Source organism: Sander lucioperca, chromosome 13 (genome assembly GCF_008315115.2).
Source record: "Sander lucioperca isolate FBNREF2018 chromosome 13, SLUC_FBN_1.2, whole genome shotgun sequence".
Classification (NCBI taxonomy): Eukaryota; Metazoa; Chordata; class Actinopteri; order Perciformes; family Percidae; genus Sander; species Sander lucioperca.
Genome location: NC_050185.1, coordinates 24,373,157 through 24,383,116, shown reverse-complemented (window position 1 = coordinate 24,383,116; position 9,960 = coordinate 24,373,157). Strand labels below are relative to the sequence as shown.

At 44.9% G+C, this 9,960-nt stretch overlaps 1 protein-coding gene across 1 annotated transcript in view; it reads left to right on the top strand.

The window, feature by feature from the left end:
* LOC116054997 (chromatin complexes subunit BAP18) overlaps positions 1-7,417 on the top strand; it is a 12,353-nt gene extending 4,936 nt beyond the window's left edge. Inside the window, exons 3-6 of the mRNA XM_031306747.2 lie at positions 2,030-2,131; positions 4,365-4,588; positions 5,743-5,847; positions 7,044-7,417. Coding sequence (XP_031162607.1) covers positions 2,030-2,131; positions 4,365-4,588; positions 5,743-5,847; positions 7,044-7,108 — 496 coding nt within the window. The 3' untranslated portion in view covers positions 7,109-7,417. The remainder of the gene's footprint in view (positions 1-2,029; positions 2,132-4,364; positions 4,589-5,742; positions 5,848-7,043) is intronic.
* The last annotated feature ends 2,543 nt before the right edge of the window (positions 7,418-9,960 follow it).

Here is a 9,960-nt window from a genome sequence, read left to right as displayed (position 1 = left end):
TCTGCTCCCTGACACTTCCCTCTGCTCTGCCGGTCCTGGATTCTAACGTCATGTAGCTAACGTTAAACATCGCTAAAGTAGACGTTAACGTTAGCTGCTATGGTTAGCTAGCCGTTTATAAAGTGGAAGCTAGATAACTAGCGGATTATAGTAACTTTTACCACGGCTTATTGTAGAAAAGCTACTGCAAGGAAAAACGTGTAGATTATCAAAAAGACATTGGATCATTGATGTTTGTTTGACTGCCGATGTTAGCTAGCAGAGCTAACGTTAGCGCGCTAATGTTAGCTCTGCTAGCTGGCGCGCTGCAATCATGTCCGATGGAGGACAGAATTGCAAACTAAAAAGCAATCCAACAGCACATTATACAATGTAAAGAAAGACACGTTTTCTTGCGGAGGCCTTTATAAAATGAGCAGTGGTGAAAGTTATTATAGTCCACGGATGTATTAAGAGAACGTTAGTCTAGCTAGTCATGTTATGACGGGAAGTTAACTCTTCTTCTCCGTGTAGCAGAAACAGCGCCGCCTATAGGCCTGAGTATGAAGTAGCGGGTTGAGTCTTTTGGATCTGGCCCCGTATGGACGAATAAAATCTCAAAACGAATCCAGGGAAGACGGGTAGAAAAAAGATCGTTTTGGTACGTGTGGACGTGGCCAGAGACACACACACACACACACACACACACACACACACACACACACACACACACACCCAAAAAGAACCATGTTAGGTAATACCCTCTGACTGATGTGTATACCAGAGTTGTTGATCCTGCTGGATCAACACAGAGGAACGCATTCAGCCATGTGTGTGTGTGTGTGTGTGTGTTGAGTGTGTGTAACGTGTGTGTTGTTGAGTGTCTGTAATGTGTGTGTGTAACGTGTGTGTTGTGTGTGTGTGTGTGTGTAATGTGTGTGTGTAACGAGTGTGTAACGTGTGTGTGTTGAGTGTGTGTAACGTGTGTGTAACGTGTGTGTAACGTGTGTAACGTGTGTGTGTGTTGAGTGTGTGTGTAACGTGTGTGTGTGTTGAGTGTGTGTGTAACGTGTGTGTGTTGAGTGTGTGTGTAACGTGTGTGTGTTGAGTGTGTGTGTAACGTGTGTGTGTTGAGTGTGTGTGTAACGTGTGTGTGTTGAGTGTGTGTGTAACGTGTGTGTGTTGAGTGTGTGTGTAACGTGTGTGTGTAACGTGTGTGTAACGTGTGTGTGTAACGTGTGTGTGTTGAGTGTGTGTGTAACGTGTGTGTGTGTGTTGAGTGTGTGTGTGTAACGTGTGTTGAGTGTGTGTGTGTAACGTGTGTGTGTTGAGTGTGTGTAACGTGTGTGTAACGTGTGTTGAGTGTGTGTGTTGAGTGTGTGTGTAACGTGTGTGTGTGTAACGTGTGTTGAGTGTGTGTGTAACGTGTGTGTGTTGAGTGTGTGTGTAACGTGTGTGTGTAACGTGTGTTGAGTGTGTGTGTAACGTGTGTTGAGTGTGTGTGTAACGTGTGTGTGTAACGTGTGTAACGTGTGTGTGTAACGTGTGTGTGTTGAGTGTGTGTGTAACGTGTGTGTGTGTAACGTGTGTTGAGTGTGTGTGTAACGTGTGTAACGTGTGTGTGTAACGTGTGTTGAGTGTGTGTGTAATGTGTGTGTGTAACGTGTGTTGAGTGTGTGTGTAACGTGTGTGTGTTGAGTGTGTGCGTAACGTGTGTGTAACGTGTGTATGTTGAGTGTGTGTAACGTGTGTGTGTAACGTGTGTGTAACGTGTGTGTGTTGAGTGTGTGTGTAACGTGTGTGTAACGTGTGTGTTGAGTGTGTGTGTGTAACGTTTGTGTGTGTAACGTGTGTGTGTTGAGTGTGTGTGTAACGTGTGTGTGTGTAACGTGTGTGTGTGTAACGTGTGTGTGTTGAGTGTGTGTAATGTGTGTGTGTGTAACGTGTGTGTGTTGAGTGTGTGTGTAACGTGTGTGTGTGTAACGTGTGTGTGTTGAGTGTGTGTAATGTGTGTGTTGTTGAGTCTGATGAAGTCTGTCTCGGTCCTCAGAGCCAAATGGACGGAGACGGAGATCGAGATGCTGCGTCTGGCGGTGCGTCGGTTTGGAGACGACCTCAACAACATCAGCACCGTGATCAAAGAGCGCACTGTGTAGGTCTGCTCTTCATCCTGGTCCTGGTCTAGGTCTGGTCCTAATCCTGGTCCTGGTCTAGGTCTGGTCCTAATCCTGGTCCTGGTCCTGGTCTGCTCCTCATGACGGTCCTGGTCTAGGTCTGCAGTCTCGCATATATCTTAGCAGAAAGTTGAAAAATGTTGCGTTTACTTCACACAAGAGAGACCACCAGGTCCCGTGTCTCTGGACGGAGACCAGTGAAGGATGTTAGAAGCTCTTTCCCGGTGATGGCTGAGCGTTACTGAGCAGCCTCCAACTGAGCTTGAAGACGTAGATGTGACGTGAGCAACCTGTCTGAAAGTTGGAAGTCTTCTGGTAGCTGTGCCAAGAGAAATCTCAATCATTCCCAATCTAGCAGAGACGGAGAGCGTAGGTATATGTAAGGAGATAACATAGACACAGGCTAATTACTGATCACTAAAATGATAGTTAACATTAGTAATTAAACTTAAACAGCTAATGGAAGTCCAAACTGCCTGAGAGCTTCTCCTGTACTATACGGTAATTCCTCTACTATGAGACAGTAAGTCTCGTGGTTATGACCCAATCGTTAGCCTATTTTTATAAAAACGTCTGCTACGGAGCCATAACGTGAGGTACAAGGTAATGGAGCCTTTTATACATTGTCGTGTTTCTTTAGAAATAAACAACGGACAAATAGAGTCTTTAAACTCTTCAGATGTAAAGTTATTTTCTGTCAAAGTGACGTCAGAATGAATGGCAGTCAATGGGATGCTAACGGGAGGTGATGGCTTGGTAGCATCAAAATGGCGCCATAGGAGCTACGAGCTCTGAAGTGAAGCTAACCCCCGTTGCTAATTACGCAACGTGAACATCATCAAAAAGCTGCAAACCCTGCAAATATCCCGCATATTCCATTGCATTTTTTAAGAAAACGTGCCGCAAAATCAAGGATTTTTGCCCTGCAACAATCACAAAAAAACTCTTTTTGTCCCAGTGTTTTTGATGTCTTTGTAACAGTTTTTCGATGTTGTTTTTTTTTCATAGTTTCACCTTTATTTCGATGTTTTTTTGACGTTTTTTTCACCCATTTTTTTTAACTTTTATTTTATTTATTTTTCCGAATTTTGATATATATATATATATATATATATATATATATATATTTTTTTTTTTACGTTTTTAAGGTTTATTTTTTTATTTTATTTTTTTAATATTTCACCGTCTTTTTTCGGACTTTTGTTTTTGTATATAGGGGCACTGCATTTGACCACACTTGACAATGTGAACGTACTATATATATATATATATATATATATATATATATATATAGCTAGTATAAGTACACAAGTGCTTGAGACGCACCATTACACAATTCCCCTTTGAATGACTCCAGCTACAGCAGTTTAAACAGGAGCTGGAAGGTAGCTTCTGTTAGCTTTGGACTGAGAGCCATGCTAGCAGTTTCCCTCTGTTTCTAGTCTTTATGCTAAGCTAAGCTAGCGTATATCTGTGTAACGTGGTGTTTCCAGTCTTTATGCTAAGCTAAGCTAGCATGTTCCTGTGTAACGTGGTGTTTCCTGTCTTTATGCTAAGCTAAGCTAGCGTGTTCCTGTGTAACGTGGTGCTTCCAGTCTTTATGCTAAGCTAAGCTATCCTGTTCCTGTGTAACATGGTGTTTCCAGTCTTTATGCTAAGCTAAGCTAGCGTGTTCCTGTGTAACGTGGTGCTTCCAGTCTTTATGCTAAGTTAAGCTAGCGTGTTCCTGTGTAACGTGGTGTTTCCAGTCTTTATGCTAAGCTAGCGTGTTCCTGTGTAACGTGGTGCTTCCAGTCTTTATGCTAAGCTAAGCTAGCGTGTTCCTGTGTAACGTGGTGCTTCCAGTCTTTATGCTAAGCTAAGCTATCGTGTTCCTGTGTAACGTGGTGTTTCCAGTCTTTATGCTAAGCTAAGCTAGCGTGTTCCTGTGTAACGTGGTGTTTCCTGTCTTTATGCTAAGCTAAGCTAGCGTGTTCCTGTGTAACGTGGTGTTTCCAGTCTTTATGCTAAGCTAAGCTAGCGTGTTCCTGTGTAACGTGGTGCTTCCAGTCTTTATGCTAAGTTAAGCTAGCGTGTTCCTGTGTAACGTGGTGTTTCCAGTCTTTATGCTAAGCTAAGCTAGCGTGTTCCTGTGTAACGTGGTGTTTCCAGTCTTTATGCTAAGCTAAGCTAGCGTGTTCCTGTGTAACGTGGTATTTCTTCCCCCTGCAGTGCTCAGATAAAGAGCACGGTGAAGAGGAAGCTGTACGAGGACAGCCGCGTGCCCATTTCCTCCGAATCGCCCAAGAAGACCGTCAAGAAAACCGCCATGACGCCGGCTCCGGCGCTCGCCGCGCCCGCCATGATCGCCGTGCAGACCTCGCAGGTTGTCGTGGCGACGGGCATGCAGAACAGCCCCTCTCTGGCCCCGCCCCTCAAGAAACAGAAGACAGCAGGTGAGAAACGACAGGAAGTATAGCGTCGAGATTGTGTTAAAAATGGATTTAAATGTGTAGAGGTTCTAGGGTTGAGACTTGCAATGCAGTTTATAAACGGCCTAGGGCAGGGATCTTCGGGGGGGGGGTCCTTAAGGTGCTTACACACGACAGACGGCCGACCGTCGGCAGTAAAGCCAGTCGGACTGATCAGTCGGGTCCCCGAGGTCCAAAAAAATGCCTCAAAACACACTGAGGAGACGCCGACTTGAGCGTACGCTCTGCACGTGCACGAAACGTAATACGTCTCCATAGCAGCAGGCGGCGCTGCTCTGTCTTGTTTCCATTAACAGTCTGATTGTTTCCCAGAAAATGAAAACCGGCAGCTGATTGGACGAACGCGTCACGTGGGTCTGAAATTCACAGCCAGACTGTCATGGCGGCTCGTTCAGAATACGATCTCATATTGGACTAAAATAGTTTCTGAAAACATTTTAAGAGAGAAATAGGCCGTGCAGTTGCAAGACAGAAGACTTTAACATGCTTCCTCCTCTTCCTCCTTCTCGTCCTCCTCTTCCTCCTCTTCCTCCTCCTCCTCCTCTTCATCCTCCTCCTCCTCTTCCTCCTCTTCCTCTTCCTCCTCCTCGTCCTCCTCTTCCTCCTCCTCATCTTCCTCCTCCTCCTCTTCCTCCTCCACCTCCTCCTCCTCTTCCTCCACCTCCTCCTCTTCCTCCTCCTCCTCTTCATCCTCCTCCTCTTCATCCTCCTCTTCCTCCTCCTCCTCTTCCTCTTCCTCCTCTTCCTCCTCCTCTTCCTCCACCTCCTCCTCCTCCTCCTCCTCTTCCTCATCCTCTTCCTCCACCTCTTCCTCCTCCTCTTCCTCCTCCACCTCCTCCTCCTCTTCCTCCTCCTCTTCCTCCACCTCCTCTTCCTCCTCCTCGTCCTTCTCTTCCTCCTCCTCCTGTTCATCCTCCTCTTCCTCCTCCTCCTCTTCATCCTCCTCCTCCTCCACCTCCTCCTCCTCTTCCTCCACCTCCTCCACCTCATCCTCCTCTTCCTCCTCCTCGTCCTTCTCTTCCTCCTCCTCCTCTTCATCCTCTTCCTCCTCCTCTTCCTCCACCTCCTCCTCCTCCTCCTCCTCCTCCTCCTCCTCCTCCTCCTCTTCCTCCCTGCAGACGTGACTCTGAGCGCTCTCAACGACTCTGACGTGAACAGCGACCTCGTGGACATCGAAGGACTCGGCGACGGATCGTCCAACAAGAAGCTGAACTTTGACCAAGGTGAAGTCCTATTTCATACTCCGATATAGAACGATAACGGTCCAGAGGGAGGGGACTTATTATGTTGATAGTTTATTTAGGCTCTGATCTCCAATCAGGGCAAACCGGCTGTTGCCTGGGCAACCGTAGCCTGTACATGTGCACATCCTCTATCCCAACAAGCTAGCGTAGCATCGTTGGTACCAACGGACTCCTTAGTTCTTTAGTTCACGTGTGTCAAACATAAGGCCCGCGGGCCAAATCTGGCCCCTCGCAAACTTTGATGTGGCCCCAATATGAAGTTAGGTTCAAAATACATTTCGGCCCGACTACTTTTTGTCGCTTTTTCCTAAATTCTTGCCACCTTTTTTGACATTTTTGACGCTATTTTCCAACCTTTTTCAACATTTCTCTTGTTTGTTTTTTTTAACATTTCTCTTGTTTTTTTTCAACTTTTTTCAACATTTCTCTTGTTTTTTTAACATTTCTCTTGTTTTTTTTTTACTTTTTTCAACATTTCTCTTGTTTTTTTTTTAATATTTCTCTTGTTTTTCAACATTTCTCTTGTTTTTTTTCAACATTTCTCTTATTTTTTCAACATTTCTCTTATTTTTTCAACATTTCTCTTATTTTTTCAACATTTCTCTTGTTTTTTTCAACATTTCTCTTGTTTTTTTTCAACATTTCTCTTGTTTTTTTTCAACATTTCTCTTGTTTTTTCAACATTTCTCTTGTTTTTTTTTCAACATTTCTCTTATTTTTTCAACATTTCTCTTATTTTTTCAACATTTCTCTTTTTTTTTCAACATTTCTCTTGTTTTTTTTCAACATTTCTCTTATTTTTTCAACATTTCTCTTATTTTTTCAACATTTCTCTTATTTTTTCAACATTTCTCTTGTTTTTTTAACATTTCTCTTGGTTGTTTTTAACATTTCTCTTGCTCTTTTTCCTATCATTTTGTCATTTTTTTCCAACATTTTTGGCATATCTGAGTTTTCCGATGAAATCACAGCGTGTCCATACGTCTATGGTAATATTGTCTGTTTCCTGTGCGGCCCTCAGTGAAACAGAGTTTGACCCTCCTGTCAGTCTAGTTTCAATGAGACAAACACAGATGGATGCTGGATTTTATGAATCAATATTGGATCATTGCAATGAGAATCAGTTGTAAATGATGATTATTTTGAGTTGTTGTCTCACGCTGTGTCGTCCTCAGAGAGCCTGAACTTGGACTCGAGCCTCATCATGAACTCCAGTGACCTCCCCCTGCTGTCCCGCTGACCTTTGACCTCCCAGCTGACTCCAACAACCTTTTTTAACTTCCCTACAGGCTCTGCTCTGCCGTTACCTGACGCTCATCTGTCCACATTTTAAATCACACACACATCTCTCTGCGTGGTGTTCATTTTTTTAAGTTCAGGGTGAAAAAAAAAACCCACAAAATGTTTAAAAAATGAGAAATAATCCAGGGCACCCAAGTTAAAATATTATATTATTTTCTTTTTTCAAAGACAGCCGGTAACTTCGTCCTCTTAGGAGACATTTAGACTTATTTTTGTGCAGCAGAATTATGTTTTCAGTTCAGTTTCTGTTTGGAAAAAAATTTCAATTTCTGAAAAGTTTTAGAAAGCAGAAACGCGTCGGTTATAAGTTTTCTACGTCCTGTGCTGTTATCATGAAGAAGCCACAGATCAGTGTTGAAGAGAGATTTAATATGAAGAAACCATGCTGTGGGGGGGGGCAGTTGATAAAGTTTCACTCAAATAAGTCGTATGTCCTCTGAGTACTTATTTCATCCGTGAATCAGTCATTGAATCCCTCGATTACCACGGTAACACGTAACGTATGAGCCACAGCGCTACACTTCTCATCTTCTGACTGTACGTCCACACCGCCGCCGGCCGTACGTCCGCACCGCGGCCGTCCGTACGTCCACACATCCACACCGCGGCCGACCGTACGTCCGCACCGCGGCCGACCGTACGTCCACACCGCCGCCGACTGTACGTCCACACCGCCGCCGACCGTACGTCCACACCGCGGCCGACCGTACGTCCACACCGCCGCCGACCGTACGTCCACACCGCCGCCAACCGTACGTCCACACCGCCGCCGACCGTACGTCCACACCGCCGCCGACCGTACGTCCACACCGCCGCCGACTGTACGTCCACACCGCCGCCGACCGTACGTCCACACCGCCGCCGACCGTACGTCCACACCGCCGCCGACTTGATCTTCTAAAGATACAGGAAGTCGTTCATTTTCAATGGAAGCTGCTTCTCTCAGCTGCAAGGAGCGGAAAATCTGTCGGCGTCACGTTTTGGGCGTTTTGAGCGACCAGAGCGTCAATCAGAAAGTTGAAAGTAGGTCAACTTTATGGTAATGAGCTATGACGCGGTTCAGCGGCAACCAATCAGAATATAGACGTCCTTCACGCTGGCTGATTCCAGAGAAACATACGATGTAAACTTTGGTTCCTACCAAAACATTAGTTCAGAGAAAAAGGAGGAGAAGCTCATCATGGCCGTTGCTGGGTTCCCTATCATTTATGATATTTGCGTATAGGGACCAGTTAACGTTACCTGCCGGTCACATGGTCTCTAAACAGTCCGCTCACGGTGAAGTCCTGCACGGATCAACAGCTGGCGGCTGCTCGCTCTGCCTGCACGCTGCTGCGGTTCAGCGGCTAACGAGCGAGCTAACTGCTAACAGACACCGCTGCGACCAACAACCAATACACATTCTGTCATTATATATGTCATTTATAAAAGGTTTCTAGTGTCAGTGTATTGGCCGTGCAGTGGCTGCTTGATCTTTTTCCATGATGAACATAGAATGCTGCTACGTCAGAGCGGCCAAAGCCTCAAACAGCTTCCCCGGACTTTCTGACCAGCGTCCTCGACCGGGCGGCCAGAGCTTCTTTGCAGCTCAAGTCGGCGGCGGTGTGGACGTACGGTAACCCTCCTGTTGTCTTCGTGTTTGGTGTTTTAAGCCTCCGACGTTTGTTCTGTTGCAGGATGGTGGCGGAAGAACCCGCCCTACTCTCCCTCTGAATGGCTAGGACTGGTTGCCTGCTCTGGTGGGATTGGTTATGGTTAGGGGAAGAATGTCAGGGTTAGCCAATCAGGGATGAGTTCCCTAATGAATATTCATGAGTCTTCCCCCACCATCCTGCAGCAAAAAAAACTTGCTGCCTGGAAGGCAGTAGGATTAGGCGATGGTTAGGGTTAGGGCCGTTTTATAGTCCTGCGGCAGCTCCACACACAGCTGTCTCCATAGCCTACGTAAGAGGCCTGGTTTATACTGTGTGTGTGTGTGTGTGTGTGTGTGTGTGTGTGTGTGTGTGTTTGTTTTTACTATATTCGTGGGGTCCAAAAACCGGGGAGTCCAGTATACTTGTGGGGTCCGGACAGCTTTGTGGGGCCAAAATGCTGGACCCCACAAAGTTAAAGGGCTGTTTGAGGGTTAAGACTTGGTTTTAGGATTAGGGTTAGAATTAGGTTAGGGTTAGGGTGAGGGTAAGGGTTAAGGTTAGGCATTTAGTGGTGATGGTTAAGGTTAGGGTAAGGGGCTAGGGAATGCATTATGTCAATGACAGGTCCCTACAAAGATAGTGAAACAAACGTGTGTCTGTCTGTATGTGTATATGTGTGTGCACCACTATAAAAAGGCCTTTAGGATGCCTTGAAGTCGATGTTGGGGGCTTAAAACACCATTGAGCGTTGTCGACCTGCAACTTTTAGTTTTTCTGGGTCAAAATTTAAAATAAAAAATGTCAGAATTTAGGTCGTCTTTTTAGACACTTTTTCCGATATTTTTTGTATATTTTTTTCTGCTCTTCAGACGTTTTTGAAGCTTTTTTTCGACATATTTTCCCCTTTTTTCAACGTTCTTTTATAAAAAAATTTTTTTTTCAAATGCTATAAAATTGAATAAAACATACAAATTCAATGAAAGTAGTGAACTGATTATTTAACATGTGAAGAGTAATGGTTGTAGGGAACCATCCACGTTATTATTTTTTTTTGACAATTTGAAAGAAACCCAAATTTGTGATAGAGAAACTTTTTTTTAAATGGGTGAAATCAGACCTAAAGACAACAGGAGGGTTAAAAAGACACACAAGGTGA